This window comes from Hoplias malabaricus, chromosome 2 (genome assembly GCF_029633855.1).
Source record: "Hoplias malabaricus isolate fHopMal1 chromosome 2, fHopMal1.hap1, whole genome shotgun sequence".
Taxonomy (NCBI): Eukaryota; Metazoa; Chordata; class Actinopteri; order Characiformes; family Erythrinidae; genus Hoplias; species Hoplias malabaricus.
This window is the reverse complement of record NC_089801.1, coordinates 34,699,586-34,725,924: the sequence shown is the minus strand read 5'-3', so window position 1 is coordinate 34,725,924 and position 26,339 is coordinate 34,699,586. Positions and strand designations below refer to the sequence as shown.

The 26,339-nt window shown below is 39.8% G+C and overlaps 2 protein-coding genes across 2 annotated transcripts in view; one reads left to right on the top strand and one right to left on the bottom strand.

Annotated features, from left to right (window-relative positions):
- Window positions 1-1,433, top strand: part of gltpd2b (glycolipid transfer protein domain containing 2b) — a 3,263-nt gene extending 1,830 nt beyond the window's left edge. The window contains exons 2-4 of the mRNA XM_066658868.1: window positions 76-131; window positions 511-686; window positions 842-1,433. Coding sequence (XP_066514965.1) covers window positions 76-131; window positions 511-686; window positions 842-1,433 — 824 coding nt within the window. The remainder of the gene's footprint in view (window positions 1-75; window positions 132-510; window positions 687-841) is intronic.
- Window positions 1,434-6,215: 4,782 nt separating this feature from the next.
- atp1b2b (ATPase Na+/K+ transporting subunit beta 2b) lies at window positions 6,216-25,108 on the bottom strand. The gene is made up of 7 exons (XM_066658874.1): window positions 24,921-25,108; window positions 16,649-16,777; window positions 16,407-16,511; window positions 15,839-16,044; window positions 15,214-15,273; window positions 12,380-12,475; window positions 6,216-12,054 (listed from the first exon to the last, which is right to left on the bottom strand). Exons 1-7 carry the CDS (start codon window positions 25,009-25,011, stop codon window positions 11,893-11,895), a joined length of 849 nt encoding a protein of 282 aa, XP_066514971.1. The 5' UTR covers window positions 25,012-25,108; the 3' UTR covers window positions 6,216-11,892.
- Between the last annotated feature and the right edge of the window lie 1,231 nt (window positions 25,109-26,339).

Sequence of the window (26,339 nt, the reverse complement as noted above, 5' to 3'; positions counted from 1 at the left end):
CTGACCAAGTTTGAAATGAGAAATATTTTTAATAACCTCTTTTGATTGTACAATCTCCTTCTTCTCCTGTCTCAGATGGTGGATTGGGTCACTGGAACTACTGCTCAAAGGTTTATGTTCAGAATGACCAGGTAGGCTCTGTGAATTTAAGGAAAGCTAACATTTCAGTGTTATTTGGTTAACAAGCTTCTAAGAGATTAAGAAATTAAAACAAATATGTTTGGCTTTTTAGGTAAAGATTGTCCTTTCAACAGCTTACTGTACAACGTATTTCTGAAAAATAAACTATAACTAACATGGCCTCCTGAGGTAATGTTAGCGTATGTGCTAATGCTGCTCAGACACCAGTTTCACTGTAGTAGGCAATGCTTGTAACTAGCTGTTTGTAACTTAGCTAAAGTTACTGCTAACCTTATACTGACACCAACAGTGAAGACCTCTGATGCTGGTCGTTAGCAATTAAACAGACTCTGCCTGACTCATAATTCTCGTTCTGTTTCTCTTTAATAGTCACTCAGGACTTATGGAAGCAATGTCTCAGTGGAAGATGACATGGCTCCTTTAGGTTTATGTCCAGGGCAGAAATTCCAGGTTTCTCTTTTGCTGAAGAACCTAAAGGCTGCACCTTTTTCAACCAATGACATTCTGCTGAAGCCTTACCTTGCCAGCTGGGATGAGCTCATCAAGTAAGAGATTACATACAACGTCTGTGGTCAAGAGGTCAACCCGTCCTACCAAAAGACCAATGAAATCTGTATGCATCATCATATATTACAGTATATACTCTTGTTTCTCTTTTGTTTTGTTCCCTTACCCTTTCTGATTTTTGTTCCCTCTTCAGGTTTATGGACACTTTGGGCCCAATGGTGGGTTTGATCTCACAAGAAATAAACGGCAAAACCTCCATCATCCGTGAACTCGCCCAGAAAGAGGAAGAAGCAAGAAATAATGAACTACAAGACACAGCTTTGAGAGGAGCAACTCAACTATCAAATGGTTCAGACATTGTGGCTTATATGTCTGTGCGCTCAATGATTAAATATGAGCTGGCCCAGGATTTGGTGGACTTCACCCGCCACACAAGTTCAGGCTGCAGGACTCTTCTACGGCTGCACCGTGCTCTTCTGTGGCTGCAGCTCTTTCTGCACAAACTTGCTGTGGAAAACGCCACTGAAAAAAACCAGAGCCCTTCTGAACTCTGCCGGGATGCTTACCGGACCACCCTCGCGCAGCACCACACGTGGTGGGTGAGGAAAGCAGCAGAACTGGCCTTTGCAGCACTGCCTGATAGACGCTTCTTCTACAGGCTGATGTGTGTAGAGACACAGACGGAGGCAGCTGTCATCCTCAATCGAGTGGTCAGGGCCATACAAAAGGTTTATGACAGAACTCAAGAGGCACTAAAGGAGCATGACATGCTGGAGCTACCTTAAAAAATGTACAGCATTTTGCTAATAAAATGATACTGTGGACATGGGAGTGGCAGTGCAAGGACATGGCACATGCTATTAATAGCACTCATCTTGCCTATGATGCCATGCAACCTGCTAACAACACCAAAAAGCATGCTAATATTAATAATATTTCATATGCTAAAGCTACTGAGGACAAACAACATGCATCATAATATATGGGAGTGAGCATGTTTATGGCATTAAAATGAAATATGCCGTGCTGATACTACAAAAATAAAATGTAAGTATGCCATGTAGAAACACAGTAAGAAAACCTGACTTGCTAGTGATAACAGAAAGACATATAGCATGCGCATACCAAAAGGATATACACAGCAGGCTGGTGCCCTCATCTACAGCACAAAATATATTCTTTAAATATTTAACCATAATGAATGTATTAGTGTGAATGCTGTAATAAATAAAGCATGCTATTTGCACCATAAAAGAACCAAGCAGCATGCTAAACCTACTGTAATACCATAAGGAAATATTTTGACATTCTGTAAGTGCATATGGCATGGGGGTGTTGGTAGCATTAGAAAACACAGCAGGCTATTGATACCATAAGGACATAACTAGTCATGTTGTAACACCACAATTTCCCACGTCATTCTAGTGAAAACTGAAGGAAAAACCATGCTAACAGTTTCAAAACCAAATATGTTATACTTATACCATAAGGGCATACAGCGGGCCAGAGATAGAGGACACATGCTATGCTAATGAAGCTGTCACATACAAAACGGTTGTAAGCATACAGCATGGTAATGGTAGTTAACAATGGTAGCTGTAACATAAGGACATACAATTCTAGTTCAGTTGGACAATACAGGAATCCACAGAGGTCAGTTTAAGCATTTTTTCTCTGTTCAGTTGCACATTTATTTATTTAATAGGAGAATTAGGTTATCACATCTACTACTGAAGGCTACAGAGATAATAACATTGTCCAGTGAGGAAGTGTAAGATGTTGATTTATGTTATTTCTCAGGATAATTGCACTCGTCCTCTTATAAAGTTCTTATTCATTCTTTCATTCATTCATTATCTGTAACAGCTTATCCAGTTCAGGGTCGTGGTGGATCCAGAGCCTACCTGGAATCATTGGGCGCAAGGCAAGAATACACCCTGGAGGGGGCGCCAGTCCTTCACAGGGTGACATACAAATTCACACATTCACTCACACTCACACCTACAGACACTTTTGAGTCGCCAATCCACCTACCAACGTGTGTTTTTGGACTGTGGGAGGAAACCGGAGCACCCGGAGCAAACCGGAGGACCCGGAGGAAACCCATGCGGACATGGGGAGAACACAAAACTTCTTATTAAGGTCTCTGATTTTCACCAAGTGCTGATTTTCGTTTGGAGAGTAATAAAAATGATTGTGATGATTTTTTTCTTGAAACCTCATGCATACTTAAAATTCTTAAAATCAATATGAATCCGTGCCAAATGCCATCAGTATTATAAATTAATGTAAAAGCAATTGCAGATATTTTTAACAAGTTTATTGCTTAGCAGCCACCCTGTTTTTATTGTGTCTAGATTTATTGTATCAGACTTTATGATACTGATTTGCTGATCCTGTTACTCACAGTGGACTCTAGTCTGACAGAATTGAATTACACAAGTAACCTCTCAGACAGTGGACACACACCCAAAGACACTTGCCAACTCCACTTTATGTATGTGTATGTATGTATGTAAATGTATACCTGTGTGTGTCATATATATATATATATATATACCCACAAGGCCAGAGGTAGTTTACAGTTTGATTTGTGTTACCATTCTTTTTTTATTTTATATAATATTAACACATTATACAGTCAATTCCCCAAGGCTGAGTTGGCTTCTTATAGGCAAACCTACTTGAATTTTCTTTTCCACATCGAAAATTAAATAGAGCAGTAAGGGGGTGGTGACAAGTCCAATACAATTTAAATCTAAAGCACTTTTTGTAAAATTCTGCAGCACTATATATTAACCTTAATATATTCGCCATTATACCACACATTCACACATAATCTTTTAGTTTTAACACATTCTTACTTATTTTTCCAATATTCATGGCCACCTTAGAAGAAGATATGTTTATTACAGATAGAATATAAAGTTTATCATCTCTGAGTTTCATGATCTGTTTTAGCTAACTGCACAGAGTGTATGTCAATAGCGTTCACCATAATAAGAAATACATCATTATACAGGCTACAGAGTTTGGTTCCTCTGCCTTATGTAGTTGTGTTCTGCCGTGTGTTGTGCTCATTTAAGGTTGTTTTATATTTATCTTCTTTTACTTTGTTTGCTTCTTGAATGTTGCGGAATTTGCACTCTTGACCTCTACCTCTTTTTGCATTCAGTACACTTCCTCTATCTTCAGTCAGAGGACTGTAAACACGAAGGTCCACACCCTGTAGCAGCTCGGCTCTTCCAGCAGGGGGCGCCTTTGTACCACAAATACATATAAAACCTATAGGAATCCGCTGTTCTTCTCCAAAAGTACACAGTGAACAGAATCCTCTTATAAACACAGCCAGACCAAAGTCATGTATCCTGAGAGGTCTGCCGTCAGACACCTGTGAAACTTCTAAGAAGAGGCTGCTATGAATAGCACAGAGAGCAGAGCAGTCCTTTTACTCAAGGCCTGTCAGACACAGTGAGGCTAATTAGCAACAGAGGAAAAGCAGAGGTTACCAGGTTCGTCCACGGCGGGAAAAGTGGCCAGGCTGGACATTTATGAACAAAAATAATTAATTTAGTTAATGTAGAGCCATTCAGATAAAAAAAATCATGAAATGAAACAAACAAAATAAAATTCTGTTAATACTGTACTTATTTACTTAACTAGAATATATTTACTAACGTTAAGACACACTTTCCAAAGTAATGTTTCATTTGAATAATTATTCTTTATATAACTTATATATAATAGCTTTACAGACAACTACAAGTCATCCAGTTAAATGAATGTTAATTATTTGTTATAAATGTATGTAATTAGATAAAATACTATTGCATCCATTAGCAAAATGAATGATATCTTCAGTGCTACTATTGTTAGTTGTAGTTACTGTTAGATTTTTGTTTACTCACCTATTTTATTTATATCTAATCTTGCATTTTGCCTTATATAAGAGAACTTAGCTTAAAATGTGAGCATTACTTAAAATTTTGGTGTCACAAAACTGTAATAGTAGATCAGACAGTGAGCATATATCTGTCCACTGGCGTAAAAACGGTGGCACACCACCCACGGTAGACCACTGCTGGTCCACTATCGGACCACTGTCCTGTACAGGATATAACTAATGTTTAATCTCCTCAAACAGATTTTAAATTCACAGAGGCTTTTATTCTGGAAAACAAACTAACACAAATATTACCAACAACTCTGAGAGATATAATAATGAGTATGAGCCTGATATAAAATGATTATCTGAAAATGTTGACACTGTGCTGGATTTAAATTATTTACTAATCTTATTTATAAAGAATAACAAAAAACCCAATGAAGGAATAAAATGTAAATTGGACTGTGAATGGAAAAGTGCTAAAATGTGGCGTTTTGTGTAAAATTCTGTTTAATCACCAGCGGTCCGACCAGAAAACGCTGTGCAAAACACTAGTGGACCTCCTACTTTGCACTCAGTGGGTCAACAGTGGTCCGCCGTCTCCTTGCTCTCAGGGAGATTACATTGTCTGTGAGGAAATATGATTTGGACATGTATATTGATGTGGAATTAAATTACATATGAAATAAAATTAATTAATATATGTTTTGACAGATATTACACAAAGATGTTGATGCATAGGGAAATATATCACTACTGTTGGAGCAAGTGCTCTGATTATTTTAAAATTCTGTTTTGTATTTTGTGAACATTTCATAATAAATGGGAGAATTAAGAATATTTACTTAAATTGTTCTTTTGAAGATTTTTTTCAGATAGCAATGTTTTTATGTACACATTTTGTTCTACTTTATGGGCAGCCAAATAATGTGGACAATAGCCTGTGAAAGAACTTGTAGGACATGTTTGCTCTATTTAGTGCGTGTTTGTGTGTGTGTGTGTATTCTCTTGTGCGTGAGTGTCACCTGCTCTTGATAGCACTATTTTAGACTCTCAAATACCCTTAATACTAACTAATCTCTCACTCTCTGTCTCTCTCTCTCAGTTAATGTTATTCATAGAGGGTAAATGAAAGGAGAGAGAGAGAGAGAGAGAGAGGGAGAGAAGTTGATGTGACGTAAAGGTGAGGGAGAAAGGTCAGGATTGCTTTCGCAAGCCGATTAAATACATTCATCAAAATGGACGCATGACTGACCCACTCCTGGACTCACAGTGGGATCAAATTACACTCACTAATGTGTGTGTATGAGTAAGCGCCTGTGTGTGTGTGTGTGTGTTTGTTAAACAAGTAAAATGAAAGTTATACACAGTCATTTACCAAATATTATAAAGAATTGATATAAAAATTGTACAGTAGTCCTAATTCATTACTGATAATCCTATTTAAACTTTATCCTTGGGAATATCATGTCAAACGAATGTAAATTTACATAAACAAAAGGATTTTTTTTCAAAATACATCCCTTTTCTGTTATTTCAGGGGGCACTTACACAGTAGCACAGTACACTGGTAGTGTATTAAAACAACATACTTGAACTCATATCATTGATGTCCAGAAAAGCAACAACAAAAAAAAAAATAAAATAAAATAAATCAGGCATGGTGTGTCTGTAGCTCTTAAGTCTGCATTTTATTTGGTTAATAACTTCAAGCTTAAAACTTTGAAAATAATTGTTTACATTCCGTAGCATTACATTCTTCATCTCAGATGAAAATAAAGCATTGAGAATAAAAATACAGCTTGTTTTATGTTAAAAGAAAAATTTGCCCGAACACAGTCAAACCAGTCTACCATTAAATCCCATAGATTTTCAAATGTATACAGCTAAATTACATTTATCATTTCTGTTATTATATATTATATCTCATATTGCTTTACGTATATCAAATACATTCTCTCTAAAAGAATGAAGAAGAGGCAATTCCACAGGAAAATATGCTGCGAAATATTGCTTTTTAATCATATCACTCTACGCTCCTTGTGATGGATATGGATAGAAGGATGCTGCACCATTAAAGGTGGAATGGAAAATTTAACGTGTTGCTTGTGAAAGCTATACTGGTCATGTTGGAGGATGTGTGACCAATCCGTCCACCGGGAGGCGCTGTTCTTGTTGCTCACTGTTTGCTGTGTTCATGACAGATATGTTCTAACATTGCTGATGGCTGTATGTTTCACATCTTTCACCTTATCACATATGCTGATGAGCGCGGATGCTTGTGGCAGGTTACGTTAAGGAGATGCGAAATGGAACCTGAGGCTCATGAATATTTAATCATTCTCTGACCCCTGTGGTCTGATGGATCGTCTGTCCGCTTCTTACCTCGCAGCATGGCTATCAAATATGCATCGGGCAGAGAAGGAGAGGGACCCAGGGGGTCTTATTTAGCACCTACACACACACACATAGTATCACATATATAATTAGCATGGTGTTTACCCTTAAAATCTAAGGGTCTGTAGATAGGGGGTCCACACTTGAATTTTTCACTCTCTTAACATCATAATTTACATTTTACTTTCTAGTCAAAATAGCCATTAAGTATTAAAAAGGACATATTATGAAAGAATCACTTGTTCAGTGTTTGTACACATTATTATGTGGATCTAGAGCCCTCCAACCCCTAAACTGTGAAACAATTTGCAAACATCCCAGTCAGATTTTGTGGGCTGCCTATGTCCTGAAACGAGCCATTGTGATTTTTAGCTGTTACGTGGAGTGCAGGGAATTTAGAATTGCCCTATGGCTGCCATTTTGAGTCTCTCCAATCACAGCACTGGACATATGTTTATGTGAGAGCATAAAAACGAAGTTAAATGGAGCCAAACTGACATGAGTGAGACTAAACAAGGGCACTGAGTAAAAACTGAGAAAATAAAAACAAGAGAAGAAAGAGAACTGAGCGAAAACAGTTAAAAAACAGTGCTTCTGCTCCTCGCTCCTCACTGCTGTGCGCTGGGGTCGAGGTGAACAGCAAGTGGCTCATTATGTTTTTTATTATTCTAAAAACACTGCTGTGGTGTTTGATGCTTGTGGTACATTTTGTTAAGAGCAGGTCACAGATGTTAAATTAGATCCCAGCACTGTGTTAATGTGTGGAATGGGGTAGCGTATATCCTCTTAATGTAGGCATATAGTGTATAGAGGGGACTATCTATCAGCACCTATCCAATGTAACACCTGCGAAGTGTGCTCTGATAGGTATATGACTAGTGTATAAACAGAGCCAGACAGAATGGGGGAGGGAGAGAGGGCAGAGGAAACAGAGAGACAAAAGCAGACATGCAGCCGCAGGTGGCTGAGGGGTAACTTTGACAGATAGAAACAGGTACAAGCCACTGGAAAACCTGTGGTCTCCATTTATTTTTTATCTGCTTACCTCCCATCTCCCATCTCTTCTGAAAACAATATACTGCCATCTCAGAATATAGCCTTCATTATCCCCGAATGCAGCCAACATCTAAGACTGAACTTTGGAGATGTGGAAAAGTATCCCTGTACATTATTCCTAAATTTCACTCGTAAAAACTGAAACTGTAATTAGACCTGTCCCAATAAAGAGATTATTGACTTATCATACAATATACGAATATTTCCCCAATCATTTTTGCTGACCTCAATATTGTCCACTGGGTTTACTTGATGGTTTATTTACATAAAAATGAATGTCACTAGTAATTTAGCCATTCACTCTGTTCTGTTCTCTGGTTTTCTCTGGTCTATATTCTGGGACAATTATGTTGATTTGTTTGAAAATTAAGCACAAACAAAAGGTTAAGGGAAGCCTGGCTGTAATAAAATAATGAACAAAATCATAATTTTCCTGGGGCTTAAATCGTATTTAATTGCTGTTTATACTGGAACTTGTAGAAAGTAAGGGGGTTAAATAAATATTAAAAATAAAAAAGAAGGAGGAGAGTGAGGACAGAGCATGGATGAACGACAGAGTGAAAGAAAGAGCAGGTGTGTGGGGGATGGGGAGGAAAAACTGACTGATGAAGGGATGAAGAACACTACCTGCTCTGGATTACCCAATCAGATTAAGAGATTAGGCAGTTAGAGGAAGCGCACACATATTGGTGCTGCTGGAGAGTATGACACAGAAGGACAGTGTGTGTGTGTGTGTGTGTGTGTGTGCGTGTGTGCGCACGCTCCCACTGAAACATATGTCATTCATCTCATGGAACTAACCAGCCCCTGTTAAGGAAAAGACAAGCATATTTCCAGCTAATCTTTATCTGCTCTTTCTGTAGCATATTATTGCTGTCATAATAACAATAATTTCATTATTAATCTTATATCTATCTTTTATCAAACAATAATCCTGTTTGTAGAGAATACCCACTGACTCACAAACATGTTACAGCTACACTGTGTGTCCCAAGGTTGTGCATATGTGCCTTCTTTGTTTTTCACATATTATAATACTTATTATCATTACCCTGCATTAAACCCACTCCTTCAAATGCACTTGAAAACACAATGGTGTACTAGGGAAAGTAAGCACACATACAGCTGCTTTACTCAACAGCACTGCAGCTGTGGATGTTGAGGGAGCTTGTATAATCACCATAGAAAAGGGTAAATCTCTGTCATCAAAGTCACTGAAAAGCGTGGGCTGAAAGTCTATAAAGCCTTCCAGTGTTGAGCTGTGCAGCAGTGGAAAAATGTGTTCCCTGGAGTGATGGAACACCATCCAATATCTTTGAGATTAAATGAAGTGGGGTTTGTTGTATAGAACTAATCATCCAAAATTAGTACCTGATCGCATTATATCGCATTAGTGTGTGTGCACAACAAAGTACATGGTAATATCAATTTTGACTGATCAGGTGTCCACAAACATTTGGCCATATGGTGTAGATGACATGATTCTACCCAAACTCATTCGCATAAATTGTTACCGACAGCTTTAAGTAACTGTCCATTGGTTTCTGCTCTATTTTGTAACATGTTGCTTTGACTTAACAAATTTTCTGCCATTTTACAAGTACAGGGAATCCTTTGTGAATACAGTTTTGTGGAGGTCCCCCACTGATGAAGCAGATGGAGATTTGGGTTTACCAACGCTGCAGTGTCCCTTTAACAACACATGAGACAGATGTGGATGGAGCGAATGAAGAGAAGCAGGAGTGAGGTGAGTGAAACTGGTTTGTTTTTATTATTTCATGCAGGTGGCAGACTAAGCTGCGCTACAGAGTTGAGGAGTGATTTCCCTGAAAAGATGGAACATGCGATTTGTACTTTCCTAGGGTTCTCTAAATCTAGCACCACCTCGACATGAAATCAGCGTCCCCCAGATGAGCCGAGAGCTAGTGCCCTCAAAAACGTAAGACATGATACAAGAAATAAGGATAAAAGAGAGAGCACATACACACACAGACAAACTCTCATACACTCACAGACATCCACACAAACACACACACAGCTTTCTCTCCACTCCTAAATGGAACCAGAACCAGTGCAAATCAATACAAAATACACAACCCCTTTCACATGTGAAATAGACATTAATATACATGAAAAAAACCCAAAACAAAACAGGAAATAAACTATTTATACAAACAAATCAACGTAAATAGTCATGTCTCGCAGAAATGAGGAGCGTCTGAGAATGTAGAATGTGTGTGAGATGACAGTATTGCGCACATGATGACGGCAAGAATGAAAACTGCAGAAATGACCAGTGCATGAACTCCCTACGAATCCAAACAAACTGTAAAATGTGGGGCTGACTTCGAGCTGTGCTCATGACCACCAGGAACTTTCCTGGAATTTTCCTTGGAACCCAGAACCCTTTCTACTTATGTCCTCAGAGCTTTCACACACATCCAGCAGTTTCAGTAGATGGATAGATAGGTAAAGGATTGATACATGGATGGACAGACAGTTAAACCTTTATTGTTCCCAAGAAAAAATAAAACATAATGGAACTCACTGTTTAACATAAGTCACGGTTTATCTGTATTTCTGACCATGTGCTATATATTTGTTTTTGTTCTACACCCTTGCCTCACACTTCATCTGCTGCTTGTCCTGTGGGTGGCCCCCATGGTTACTGATGTTCCCAGGTGTTCCTTGTTGACCCCCTTAGGACCACCACAGAGCAGGTATGAGCAGGTGGATCTGAATGTGCTGGTTAGTGTGTGTTGTGCTGGTATGAGTGGATCAGACACAACAGTGCTGCTGGAGTTTTAAAAACACTGTGTCCACTCATTTTCCACTCTGTTAGACACTTGTACCTCATTGTAATGTCAGAGACAATAGCTCTGTTGCCAAATGGCAACTGAGAGTCACATTCAAAGAGGATTCCTCCAGCTTGGAAGCTGGAACTATCTCAGTTCCCACCTGGTCATGAGCATAGCTTTACAGATACACAAAACCAACACACACGCACACACACACACACACACACACACACATCTGTTCCCTCAAGACACTGAGGGAAACCTCATGTAGATTTGTGGATGTGTCTCTGACAAAGTCAGCCAGAAAAAAACATAGAAAAAACGATGCCCCTATTAAACACATTAATAATGCTTTGTATTGTACAGTATACAGTGTTATCTTTATTGTTTTATTTTCTTTTTTATGTTGCCCTCATCTGAGGCATGACTTGAAAACTGCACCATGTTAAGATCATAAATATTTCTCATATAATCATGCAGTATAAATAGATTTCTCAGATTTTGAGTTTTGAGAAAATAGATCTGAATGTTCTGACATGTTTGTGTACACACACACATACACGCACACACACATTCACAAACACACGACGGCTGCACTATATATGATGATGAAGGCCTTTTCAGCACTGATAGAGCAGAAGGGTGCAATGTGCACACAAGCCCTTTGACCAATCAGCAATAATTTTTACTGCGCGCTGACCAATCAGTCTCAGATGAGAATTTACACAACAAACAAATAAATAATTAATTTAATATCTTGATCATTATAGATTCATCTTTGTATATTTACACATTGCTGGATATAACATAATTAGAATGTGCAGCTGTCTGATATATCGTCCATATCGTGCTGCCTTAACACATCACAGACTCACAGACAGCGTCATCAGTGGCGCCTAATTAATTTTGATTTGCTCACTGGAGCCGAGAGTGTACAGAAAGCACTGTAAACATGCTGAGTGCGGAGTGCTGTGTCTGGAGATGTCTGAGAGCACAGTGTATGACAGGACAAATGCGTATACATGTAGAAAGCCAATAATATGTGTGTGTGTGTGTGTGTGTGTGTGTGTATGTACACAGAGATAACGCACTTTGGTCTGGTCAGTTTTAGGAGTTGATCCTGAGCTTGAACGACACACGGCCGGCGAACTTGTCCCTCTCATTTTCGGTGAGGATGTTGTTGGCGATAATTTTGCACTCCACATTGACCTCAGTGTTGAGAGTGATGTTGAGAAACTTGACAGCCACCAGAGGCTGAGAATAATTCACCTGCAGTGGTCAGAGGCAAGACTGGGCTTTAACCAAATACTCATGGAGAAAAAGTGTGTACGTGTGCAAAGATATTTTTTAAAGCAGTTTCAATTAGCATATTAACACTTACATTTTCAAAACAAAACCTACGGCTCATATATGAAAGGGACCAGCTTTTTTAAAAAAAAAAAGTACACAAAAATGTGCACACAATTTAAAAATGGCTGTGTCAACACTGTGTGAATTTTATCATTATTACCACACCAGTAAGAAATGGTTAAAATGTACTTAAAATAAAATCCTGTATGTTTGCACATTTCTTAAAAAGAATTTGAATGTATACCTGAGCTTTCTTGCCATAGTACGGGTAGTACATGCGGTCAAAGGTGCCATTTTGTGGAAAGTAAGCCACCTCCCCCATTTTATCTGTGTCATCCGCCTAAAAAGAGCGATAGAGAGAGAGAGAAAAAACACAGAGAGAGAAAGTAATAGTTAGCTAGCACTGAAAATATCAGCATTAATATTAATACTAAAACCTATCACCAATCATTTTAGGGACTGTACATGTTGGATGTTATGCGTACACCAGAAACATAAAGAAATGCTCCTGTATGTAATATAACTGAGTAATCATACATTAAGTGGCCTGTCCAAGCTCTGTCCACAATTGTTACCAGTCTCTACATATTTTAGCGAATGTTGGCAAAAGTCCTACTCAGCGAACCTGTAGAAACTATAGCGCACAACTCTGTTTTTGCCAACAAACCTACACTGGAAGTTGTATTAAGTTCATGTGCAAGGACAGGTCACGGAACTAGCATTAGCGTGGGAGGAAATTTGTTGTTTCCAACTAGCCTAGTTTTGATAACTCAGATAGCTGACAGGAATTCAGTTCAGTTTAGCAACGTTTTGAACTGGAAAATTAACCTTACATAACCATTCTAAACAGAGTCCACCATGTGTGGGTGGAGCAAGTTTTGAAAAGAAAAGAAAGAGCTGCTAATGAGAATCTCTAGCACAGAAATGAGAACTGTGTCTTCACCGGCCACGTTCCCAATGTCTAGAATCAATGCTTATCTTCATTGGTCAGCCAATCAGGGAAAGTAAATCTCAGTAACTCTGGATGAAGAAGAGGCCGGTGAAGATGAGGCTACTGAAAAAACTGGTTGCTGCAAATGGTTTTTGAAAAACAATTGCCTTAACTCTTGTCAAAAGAGATGTGTTTTTTGTTTGTGGATTACTTCTGTGTAAAATCCATCCAGGCAATCGTTTCCCACAAACAGAGCAAACTTCACATTGCGTCTGCTCAGCTTTGATTTTTTTAATGCTACTTCAGTCTGAATATCTGCCGTTCTTACCCATTCATCTTTGCCGGTTTTGTATTTCTGGGAGAGGAACACAAGAACAGGAGACAGAAACATCGCAACAGATGGAAAAGTGGGAATAAAATCATGGGGAGCAGAAGAAGGGAGGAGAGAATAGAAAGAGAAAAGCCAGAAATGGATGAATGTGAAGGTGAAAGTTGTCAGTGATGGACAATTGACAGAGGAGAGATGATGGAAATGGAGTGACGTCACTGGGAGTTCAGTGCAAATCTAGATTGTAAGTTAACAGGAGCTATAAGAAGTACTTGGAAACTTAGATCTACTAGGAGGATCTACTGAAGGTTTTACATGGTTAAGTTGTGGTCACATTAGACTTTAGTCAGTGAAATTTTGTGAGTGAAATTTCATTCAAATTGAAGTTTTGGGCTTGGCTGCAGAGATCTGAAGGGACAGGGCTTTGAACAGTAGTACTGTACATCCAAAATGGAGGAAATGCTAACTGTAGCCATGTATACACACAATACTTTATAAAACACGGTCCGAGCTGATTGTAAAATAGTAAGAAAATGTGAGGCTGATTTGTATTCAGTGGGAGGTTGGATTAGAGTGTATTTCTGCTGTGGCTTATGGCGGGGGAACTAGGCAATTCATTTGCTAACCGCATCAAAATGATGAAACTATTACTGCTTATTTTTACAGAGTCACACAAGCTGCAAATATCTAGTGTGACTATGGCTTTACAGTGCTGTTTCAGTGTAAAATATAAAAATAAAAACGCAATTGTTATGATTTACTAAATTGGCACGGTGGCCTTATGAATGTCAAAGTAATGGTCACTACTCTGTGGTGCCTTTCCCACATTGGAAATGCAGTTGAAACCAAAATTATATTCCTTTCATCTATTTGTCTTTATATTCCTCTCTCTCTATCCTTCACTTACCAGGAAGTTGCACGCAAGGAGTTTCAGATTAGACCACTGAATATTGGCCTACTTAATAATTCATCAGCCAATTAAACTACTACCGCTGTAGTACTTAGGGACATTTCCAAGAAGTCCCAGCAATCAACAGATATCCTGAAGGACCATTTAATGAAACTCGACCAATTCTGTACAACCAAAGAATTTCTGCTCAGACCATGAGAATGTAACTGCAACCCAGCTCCAGACTGACTAACGGCCAGGGTGTCCATTTCCAGCCGTGAAAGAGTACACCATAATAAAATCTCTCTGTACAATGGAGGCAGGACGTAGAGTCACGTTTTACAGAGGAGATCCATCAGTGTCTCCCTTCAAGGCTTGTTTTCATCTGCCATTACTCCACAGAACTGTGCAACAGGTCAGAGACCTCCTGGGAATTTATTTACTTTACAGTTTACAGCCATTAAACACAAATTATTAATATTTTTCATGTCATCAATTATTCCAGACCTAAACAGAACACTGAATGTCCAGGTATTTACTGTGTTCAGGTTTTCCTGGGGTCGTTGTACACATCTACACAGTTTGCATTTTTTAACTTCTCAAAGTTCAAGTAATTTTCCACAGCTTTGTACAAACTGGAAATACGTTTATAGGTCTGTGTAGGTCCACAGGGCTATAGGTAAAATACTGAACATTCACATACACCATGGCTGAAATGTAAAGTTTATTTGCTCACTGTGTGAAGGTCACTATCACAGGGTATGCTAATCTAACATCTAGGCCAACTACTGAGTGGAGGGTTTAATGAAACTTTAATAGGAAATAGATCCTGTTGATGGCAAGAAGAAAGGAGTGTGATGTAGAGAGAGAGAGAGAGAGAGAGAGAGAGAGAGAGAGAGAGAGAGAGAGAGAGAGAGACATATGAATTACCTTGGGACTACAAATAACGGAGGGAGGCTGACCATCCTTCCCTGGCAACAAACCAATCACCTGGCAGAGAATAAGAGAGAGAGAGAGAGAGAGAGAGAGAGAGAGAGAGAGAGAGAGAGAGAGAGAGAGAGGGAAAGGGAAGTTGAGTGTCATTAGAAAGCCAAACTAGCAGCGGTGAATAATAGATGGCGAGGCAGCTGGACTGTGGTGTCTCAGCAGTGTCCATTACCCAGAACACTCCTCTACTCACTGCAGGAAGTCTCCCACATAGAGTATTACATCTGACAGGGTTGACTCAAGCCACAATGAGGCCAGAGAGAAGTGAACTGAGGTGGACATACTGACCATGACAAAATCATGTTTTAAAAAAATTGGATTGTACAAAAACCAGACGCAAAGTCATGCTTATTAACATACACAGGTACACGTAAGACATGAACTCACTCAACCAATCACTGTTGTCTCTGCCACTGTCGTGACTATACTACTATTTATATTACTATTATGTTATCTACACTCCCTATAGTGTACGCAACTAGTAAACGATTATATACTTGTATATAAATGGTGTTTCACACTGTTTTTAAGGGTCAGTCTCAGCATAGAGATGTGTTTGTTGACGTACCCGGTTCAGTTTGATGATGATGCAGGGCTTGCCAACATTGTAACCATAGAAGCGGTCAGAGATGCCAGAGCAGTCCCCTAGGATGGAACGTTTGAACTGACACGAGCGTTTGGGATTGTTCTTCACATTGTTGCTGTCCTCTTGGTAGAAGTACTGGTCTGGTGTACAGACAATATTCTTCTGGTTCTGAATGGAGTCATTATAAGCTGAGTGAGAAACAGACAGGACCAGTTAGAGGCCAGTCACTGGGGCCAAATTGTTTTAACTATTTTATTGTCAGTCAAATTTTGAGATATTCTTTTTTTTATTATTAACTCCAACTCACATGAGATGAAAAATCTAATTGCTTTTTAATCAAAGATTAAATCACATTTGTCTCCATAGAGTTGGTCCCCCACATGGGGTGGCCATTTTTAAAAAATGTTTATTATACTGTTTTTGATACATCCAGGTCCCTAGGTGCCCGTATTATATTTCAGGATATCTGAGTAGTTGAGGATAAACAAACGTGATAACTCACACACATGCACGCACGCACACACACCCACACACACACACACACACTTACGCGAGAGGAAGCGGTCAAGGGCCTGAACGTGCATGTCCCAGCTCTCTGTGTTCTCTTTAGTGTACAAAATCTCCAGATCAGTACCTTTGGGCCTGATCATTACCCCTACAATGAGAGAGGGAGAGGGAGAGGGAGAGAGAGAGAGAGAGAGAGAGAGAGAGAGAGAGAGAGAGAGAGAGAGATTATATGATATGATATTAAATATGAATAGTATATAAGAACTAATAGGACAGTGTTAATACCTGGTGTAGCGAGTCTGTCCTGGTAGGTGGGTGTGTTGTCATCCAGTGTTAGAAGCAAGACGTACATGGTGAGACTGAAGAGTCCAGCCAGGAAGGTGTAGAAGGCCAGATAGAACAAGAAGATCAAACCTGTATATACATACATACAGACACACACACACACAGAGAAAGAGAGAGAGAGAGAGAGAGAGAGAGAGAGAGAGAGAGAGAGAGAGAGAGAGAGAGAGAGAGAGAGAAAGAGAGAGTAGGAGAAATCAATATCCATATGAGTTGTCGTGTTGGAAATATAGACAAAAACAGACAGATGGACTGTTAAGTTGACAGGTGTGTGTGAGAGACTGGGTGATGTGTATGTGTATGTGTGTGTGTGTGTGTGTGTGTTCCTGCCTGGAGACCAGTGGTACTGACACTGGACCAACCATAACCATGAACAGCATGCAATACAGAATATGAATGAAGGAATTACAGGATGAATGAACAAATTAATTAATGTTTTGCCAAAAAGAAGTAAATGAGTGCATCTGTGTGTGTGTGGTTGTATAAGAGTGTGTCTCCTCTCTCCTCTTCTTGTAAATGAACACTTGTTGGAGCAATAATCCTCTTAGCAGTGATCACTAGAAACCCTGCAATCCCCCACCCCTCTCTCTCTCTCTCTCTCTCTCTCTCTCTCTTTCATTCAGACATTTACAGAGAACGCATTTATGTTACTTAATCTTATTCCCCACAACACACACACACACACACACACACACACACACACGTCCCGATAATGTGTTTGGATTAATCCTGAATTGAACGCCTGTTTCTGAACAGATTAATTATCCCTAGAAGTATAGCATCTGACCCACAGAGGCCAATAATATAAATGGGTTTAGGGCCAGTTTTGAGAGATTTGCTTTTGTACATCATCAGCTACCTGCTATGACTGAACCAAATTTGTTTTAAACCCTAGAAAATCTACTGTGTCATTGCTGTCCAATCAAAAAACATGTATCTCCTTTTTAGTACATTGTTTTGTTTATTATATCATTTGAAACCAGCAGCTGTCTTTCACACTGTGTTAAAATGTCATGATGAATAGACCGATAGAAATGTGAAATAAAATGTTTTTACATTGACTTTCCTTGAAATTTTAAGTTTTTTTCCTTCTCCTCCTGTAAAGTTGCTGTTTTGGAGATATGTGTTTTTGTTCGAATAGTGACAATATGTAGATGCAAATGTTTATATAAAATCAACCACCTTATACTGTCAAGGTTACTCCATTCTGGGAGCCTGGACTGTACCATTCCACCTGGGGATTGGCTCGTGCTCAAGCTCATCTCAGGCTCCACCCCTTGGCAACTACTCACACCTGCAGTGATTCTGAGACTCATTAACTCACATCAAATACCCCTCGTTCTAAATCCTGCTTTGTGAGATCTGTTATGTTACTGAGCATAACGCCTTGTTAATTTGGCCTTGTATTTGTGTTGCCAACCTTTGCTTTGTTAGATTTGCCCTCCATGAGTCTGTCTGCTTGTGGATGAGGACTGTAGGGTTACTCTGAAGAAGGACACTGAGTGATTGCATTCTACCCACATGCCTCCTGTGTTACAAAATTGCTTTTATCTGTTTACTGTTTATGTCACATTGTTCGATTGGTGTGTGTGTGTGTGTGTGTGTGTGTGTGCGTGCACACGCAGAGGATCAGGGCAGGCTAAATTGCATCAGATCAGCAAAATGACATCACCATACAGAGCCCAAAGAAAATCCCATAATGCTGACAGACAAAAACATAACAGAATTTCAATCTGTACACGACCACGCAATTGGCTGCTGCTGCCCCTGAGGATGTGGCATAACGGACGGTACAGAGTTCGTTAAAACTTCATTGCTGTCAGAGCACATCCTCATATATTCCCAAAAAAATTGATTTCCAGGAGGAGGAGAGTGTTACCATCTCTATTTTCAAATAGATTACATTAATGACAAAATTAAAAATGTTTTTAAATTTTGACCCAAATTGACCCAGTGAGCCAATAAGGTTATGCACCGCTTGGTCAGAGGTTAGCGCTAAGCTATGTCAGGCCACTCACAGTCAGGCCACGTGTGACCCAGGAGAGTCCCTCTGTGGGGGAGAAATATTGGATTTCACCTTCTCTCACCCTGGCGTCTCCACTAATCACTGATCAATAGCAGAAAGGCAACAGAATGCAACATCATAGGTTGCGTTTGCATGTGTGCGTTGGGACAAATGGAAAGGCCCCATGAGAGTTAAAAAATAAGGATGCAATCTAAGACCCAACAAAATTCCATTAGGTTCACTAGGCCTCAAACACATACATTATACCACTTTTACATTTCAGATGCCAACACTTATAGAACGTATAATATCATTAGTGAGACAAGCTAGGGACTTGGATGTTGCCAGTTCAATACCCTTGACTGACAGGATAATGAAGAAACAGCACTGTCTCCTCCCTCAACATGTGGGTGTGGGTATGGGTATGTGTGTATTCAGCGAGTTCAGCTGAAGCCCCTCATGGAACTTGCAGGTAAATCATTCACACACTCACTCACTCATGTTTAGCAACTGCACCACAAGGGGGTGCTAAAAAGTGCTTTACATTATAAACACTATGCAGTGTACTTGTTATCTAATATAATCATCATGCCTATTGTCTTTAGGCTGAGTAAGCATTGCTTAGAAACAGAAATCTAATCAAATCAAATTAATTTGTATAGCGCTTTTTACAACTGATGTTGTCATAAAGCAGCTTCACAGATTTCTGGTAAGACCAAGTTTTGAAATGAAATGTGAAAATGTAAAAATACCCAAGGGCGTCGGTTGAAAGGAAAAACTCCCTCAGCTGAGGAAGAAACCGTGGGAGGAACCAAGGCTCAGAAGGGGTGACCTATCCTCCTCTGGTCAATCTACTGGTGATAATAGTTACACAGAAAATTCTCAAGTGTTAAATCAACACTATTAGTGTTAACTTAAGAGAGTGTTAAATTATTACACTAACAGTGTTAATTTAACACTTATAGTGTTGATTTAACAAAACTCTTTACTGAAGGAGTCACTGTAAAATCTATGAAAGCCTCTGAAACATATACTGACTGAATGAATGAGAGAGAGCTGCTCTGAGAGTTCATTTTTTTCCAGATACACAGCCACACATCTGCCCTACAGAGGCTTCAGTTGAGTGATAAAAATAACAATCATGAACATTTTAACCACTTGACCACCATAGTTATTAATGTATCATTCGTTAATCGCAACCCATACTCATATATTGACCATAAGCATATTCCCTCTATGTAGTGCAGCTCTGCTTCTCAGATGAATGCGTCACTGCAATGTGACAGAAGACACCTCTCCCTCTCTCTATCTGTCTATCTCTCTTTATCTCCTCTCTGTTTCTCCATGATGAATGCTTTCTGCACTCTTTTATCACTCTAATCAGAGGACTGACCAAAAGGCTGAAAGAGAAGAACAAAGAGCAGCGCATGATTAATTTAATTAAAGCAAACATGCACGCAAGCACACACACACACACAGGTTTGTTTTCATGAATTGTTGGCCCGTAACATAGACTTCCATTATTTTAAGGGGACTTTCCTGAACCTGATACGTAAGTACTACTTGCCTAACCCACAGCTTTACCTTAACTCTAACTCTAAACCTTACTCTAACCTTAAAACATGTCCTCGTCTTAAAACGGAAGGATTAACATTGCAGCGACCAATCTGCGGTCCTCACAAGAAAGAGGAGTCCTCGCAATTCGTGTAAACATGATATATTCCTGGTACCCACAAACAGACACTCAGAGCTGTCTCCTCAGATCTGACACTTTCTTCTCTCTCTCAAGCTGAATGATTTATTCAGACATCAATCACTGTGTTTACTGGAGCAGAGCTGCTTGAGGATGTTCCAGTCTATGAATAAAGAGAAAGAATCGGTGTCCCTCTCTGATCTATACAAGCTAATATCCCTGTTCCAGCAGGGCCTGCATTAACCCTTTTGAACCTTTTTATTTGGTTGTTTAACCCAGAGACGTGTTATCCAGAAAGTAATGTGGAACCTTTGAGAGTGCTGTTATAGGGGTGAGAGACTGAAATGTGGCCCTCATACCCTAACCCTAACCCTCATATCGACCTAGAGTTTCAGGAGTATAAGAGGCATCATACACTGTAGTTACTGAATTATTCATAGTGGTTACTCAACTGAATATCAAACCTAGACTTTAGGGGTGAAGGCAGAGTCAGGAATGCTCATCACATTCATGATCGTACTGTAGTGTATGGACGGGTGAAGAGCATTTGAAGAGTATGTAGTTCTGTTTGTAGAGATGTAGGAGAGTGAGACTATAATGTAGCAGCATCCTGCATTCTCTCAACTATAAGAGTGCTCCATCAGTACACACACAAACATCCCGCCAACACACACACACACACACACAAAATATCTGAGTTAGCAGTCTGACACAGCAGCTAGAGGGGATGTTCGGGCCCATTCTTCAGCTCTCCTGGGGAGCTGCTTTTCAAACTCTTTAAAGGCCTCCCCCCGCAATGTGCCGTTTTCCCACTGTACAATTCCTGCAAACCTCTCAATATATGACCACAACTGGGTCATGGATGAATCACTAACCAGTTCTCACTTCAGAACCGCTATGAAAACGGATGATATAGTGGGCTTTCTACAGCTTCCATTAAAGACGCAATATGCCATTTTTAATAATATCTATAAATGAATTATTATTTGTGCAATTTTCTCTGAAGTGCAACTAAACTGAGCTGGAGAATCAAACTGATTGCCTCCCTCAGTGAACCTGTTTACAGTCGATGGACTGTGTTTTCTAAAGAAGTTTATTTCCGGGTCAATAGGTGTCAGTACATATCCTGCGTCATATTATCTGGAGACGTCTTCCACCCACCAACATGTTAAAGGTTTGCTTTTGTTTATCGATTTCATGTCTGTCTAAAGGCCCATGAGGCAATATCCGACTCAGAGTCAGTTATACACAAGGGGGGAGTGAGTTCGTAGCCAAACCCAAACATTTATTTTCTCAAGAAAACGAGCATATTGATTTTTTAAAAGGGCCACACTGCATATTATTTTCTAACAAAATGTCAACTTCATGACATCCTACAAACATTCTTTATGTAGCATGGGTGTTGTTTGGTAGAGACCCAGAATCATTTTTTACAACGCCATTTTAAATTCAGCATAGGAGCCTGTATGTTTTCTGGGTTCTATCCCCTGAATGTCATTGCTTAAGGTGTGTTTCTACTCATTGGTTTGTTCGCTGCACAAACCAAAGACAGTCTGTTTTCAATTCACTTTGTTCTCTGTTTTGGTTTGTGCTCTTATACTTGAAACTAACCACACCGGAATTTATTTAAAAACGGACTGAACCCACCTGCTCAGGGGGTCTGGGTTTACCTGTTTTTGGCTGAGTTACCAGCTCTGTGTGATTAGGTTAATCAAACCATTCTAAAAATATAAAATATTATAAAAATGGTGGCTCTTGTGATTTGAAAATGGCACTCTTGCGAATGTTTAAGGACATGGAACTGAACGAATGGAACTGACTCTGTTTTCTTTCTGCAGCTTTTAAGTGATGACAGATCCTGCACTGTTTGACGTGTATGGAATTGCACTGCTGTGCATCTCTTTCCCAGGATTCAGCACTTATCGCTGTTTGTTATGGCACTAATGTTGACTTTGTATTTCTCTGCATCTAGGTCTCCGCATTGACTCCTGTGCCGGATGATATCGTGACTCAGTGGTGCTTGGACCCTAAGCTATCTCCAGTGGTGAGGGTGTCTTCTCTGAGTAGATCAAAAAGCAGTTTTATAAGTAATTTTGGACAAGGTCTTCAGCTGAATGACATAAAAGTAAATGTGAATGTAACTCCCCTCTCCCCCTGCCTTATTTCTGTCAATGGCATCTGCTCTGCCCTCAGCAGCACATATCCTCAGAAGCCCTTTGCTCTGCTCAGCACTGTCTTGCTAATTTCACCTCAGAGCTTCCAGTGGCTCCTCTAACAGTCCGACGTAAAATCAATCTAGAATTTATATAGTTTTGGGCTTTACTCCAAATGTAGTCAGTTAGCATAGTCATGTTTAGTGTCGGAAGTTTGCTTCCTTATTTTCTGCAGTAGAGCTATGAGGCTACTGTTGCTAACAAGTATAGGAAGTTCATCCTGCTTATTATCATTGTTTAAACCACACACAAACATCACACAGTTCATTTACAGTTTGTTGATTTGTCTAGTGATCTTAAACAGACCTGCTTATGGGTTTTGAACACTGTACAGCACACTCATCTAGTAAAAAGTGTGGCGGCTAATACTGGTTTTTGCTACACAATGGTTGCTATGTATCAAAAGAACATGTACTGGAGGAAGGACTTTAACAGGACGAGGAACGTTGTGTAAATGGCACCTTTAGCCAAACTACTCCTTTATTTAAGGCTTCCTTCTGTTCTGTCCAGAGCTTCAGCCTGTAAGACAGATCCTGGGTCATTGCTAAGTCCAGGTAATGAGGACATACGTTGAAGGGGCCAAATATACCACAGTTCAGTGCAGAGACAGAGATAGACTCATTAAAGGAGCTCAGAGAACACAGCAGCTTAACCGGGTGAAAAGTCCTAAGAAAACCCTTCTCTTTTTCCTTCTCTCTCTCTCTCTCTCTCTCTCTCTCTCTCTCTCACACACACACACACACACTCATACTAAAGCAATTTGCATGAACACACAGAGCTTAAAAAATAGCACACACACACAAAAAAACAAACAAACAAACAAAAAAACATGCACTCACATACTGCTAAATGTTAACACACACACACACACACACACAAATAGGTGTCCATCATTCATACAGGAATTAAACAATTTATACCTCTTGCAGCCAAAATGAATGAAATCAAAGACAATGTTATATTGTTTTGAAATATTTCTCTCTGTTATGGACATTAATTATGCAAATGTATGCTCCTTTCAGTGCATTTTATCAGCAAGAACACAAACAGCCAGGCCTGGTATTAATGTTATAATTTCAGTATACATATTGAATTTAAATAAATGTAATAATTGTAAGGATGCCTCAGTACTTCTTTTACTCTGTAGAGAGGAGTAAACCCTCTATGAGTGGGAGTTAATTTGCAGATGCTCTGATGTCTTTGAATTGAAGCCTTTGTCCCAGCAACTCCAACAGCAATGAGCCTATTAGAGCAGGATTACATCTTACACTAATACAAACACCCACACGCACACACACAAACACACCCACACACAGATGCATAGAATACATGCAATAGAAAAGATGTTGTGTCTGCAAATTGTCTACACTAAAGACAGCCAAAGAGGTGCACTCCTCTTCACTCTTCACCATTACACAACACGTATCTTATCACAAACCCTTTCATCAGCTCAAATGTGTGGTGATAGCTCCAAATACATCAATACATCACAATACTGATTGGGATCAGTATCGCCCAGTCCTGAGTCAACACAGCCCTGTGACAGGGAACTGAGCACTGTGGATGTTTCTGTCCTCCCACAGCCGCAGTCTGAACTCTGCACATTCAGCTGCAACAGTTTTCAGCTCCTGGTGCAGGCTCTCTCTCTCTCTCTCTCTCTCTCTCTCTCACTCTATCTCGCCCTCTTTCTTTCCTCTCTTTATGTCTCTTTTTCATCTCCTATTCTCTTATAAGCACCCCCCCCCCTGCAATAATCTGAGAGAATGGTGTGACAATAATTTTATTATTTAACTCTCTCTCTCTTTCTCTCTGTCTGTCTCTGTCTCTCTCTCTTTCTCTCTGTCTCTCTCTCTCTCTCTCTCTCTCTCTCTCTCTCTCTCTCTCTCGAAGAGCAAGCCGCCGGCTCGAGCCCGAAAATGCCGCAATGCAATACTGCAATACTAGCGCCGGGAAACTCAGGTCCAGTTAGCAGCTCGAACTGGAGTGAAATCAAACTGAGGTTAGCGCCTTACTGGAATTTCCCGCTCCACCTTAAAAACTGCAGCAGCTCTATCACACATGATGCAGAAGTTGGTTTATTATACGAATAACGCCGGTCTATCTCAAATACAGCATTTAAGTTTGGAACAATATTAATTATTTCTCTCTCTCTCTCTCTCTCTCTCTCTCTCTCTCTCACACACACACTCACTCACTCTGTCGGTGCCAGTCTGCTGCAGTATTTAAGGTGGCCCTGTACTAAGGCTCTCTCAGGTGTCTGCTGACGGTGCTGAATGTACTGGAGCTGTATTAAAGTGAACGCACCCCAGCTGCTCGCCGTCCTGCCGCAGAACTCGCGGGTCCTCGGGTTCCATATGAACTCCTTCCATGCGTTCTTCTTGTCGTCCTTTGCCATCTTCTCTGTTCTGCTCGGTTCGGTTCTGTTCAGTTCCACTCGGTTCTGTTTGTTGTTGTGGAGCGAAAGGGAAGAAACTGCAGCGGAAACCCGTGAGGCGAAGTGAAGAAGCCGGTGCCTGTGGTGCTGTCAGAGAGGTGCTCACGTCACCAGACAGAACGATTCTGATTGGACAACAGCACGATCCGCAGGAGCGAGAGAGAGAGAGAGAGAGGCTGCAGTAAACTATCGGTTAGAGAACACCTCCCTCACACACACCCACACGCACACAATTTATATTTCTCTATTTTTCTATCACTAATTTATTTCTTTTCCCTCTCTCTCTCTCTCTCTCTCTCTCTCTCTCTCTCTCTCTCTCTCTCTCTCTTCACCAGTCTAATAAATGCCGCTATTTGTTCCTGACAGAATACATTTTGAGGACAACATCTAATGTGTCGGTATTGAACTTTTTCTGTCTCTTGTCCAATAGGAGACCGGTGCGCTCTGTAAGCCCTGCCCTCATTCGTTAACTGACATGCTTCTGAACCAATCAGAAAAGGGGAGGGTGTTTCTATGGGGACGGTTGAGCTGGTGACGATGTGATGTTCCAGTTAAAGCATTTCTCCTAGCAAACAATAACAATAATAGGGCACTAAAATCTACCTTTTAATCTCTAAAGCCCTATATTTGGTCCACACTTCTGTTTCACACTCTCAAACTAAAACTCAAACTCAACAGAAATGCCGTTGTAGTGTCTTTACAGAACTCCGGATCAGCCGTAGTAAAGTAAGAAACCTATACCTGAATAAAGTTTTGTCTTGAGCTCCCAGCTAACAGGAAGCATGTCCACAACTTTTGCTAACGTTATGTAAAGGTTCTCCTAATGTTAGAAGCAAACGTTCTCAAAGAAACGTCAGTGGAACGTTCAATAAACGTTACTTGACCTTGATAAAAGTTCTCACGATGTTAGTTTAGTTTGAAACATTCCATGTGAACGTTACATGAACGTTCTTTTAACTTTTTATTTATTTATTTTAAATATGAATAGCTTAAAGGAATATATGTATGGTATTCTTTAGACACATATTAGGAAAGAGTCACCTCTTTTACATCAATGTTTGAGATAAGGTACACCATTGAAAGATGGGAATCCATTGATTGTGTTTAACTACATGAACTTTTTTTGTCTTATATATAATTCAATAACATGTTTAAAATTTGTACTGCTTTTTATCTTTTACTTAACAGGATAGTGCCCACCGGTGGGCAAAAACACTGATTGCTTATATGCGTAAGTATATCACAGGTCCAATATCGACAGTCAATGTACCAAATTAAAACATAAAGTT

Bases quoted from the DNA above. Each gene is read 5' to 3' on its own strand.
- atp1b2b (XM_066658874.1), bottom strand. From the start codon at position 25,011: ATGGCAAAGGACGACAAGAAGAACGCATGGAAGGAGTTCATATGGAAC. The intron at 16,778-24,920 runs GTGCGTTCACTT...ATGTATATACAG, and splicing joins CAGGACGGCGAGCAGCTGGG to GTTTGATCTTCTTGTTCTAT. The intron at 16,045-16,406 runs GTAAGTGTGTGT...TTTCTCACTCAG, and splicing joins CCTTGACCGCTTCCTCTCGC to CTTATAATGACTCCATTCAG.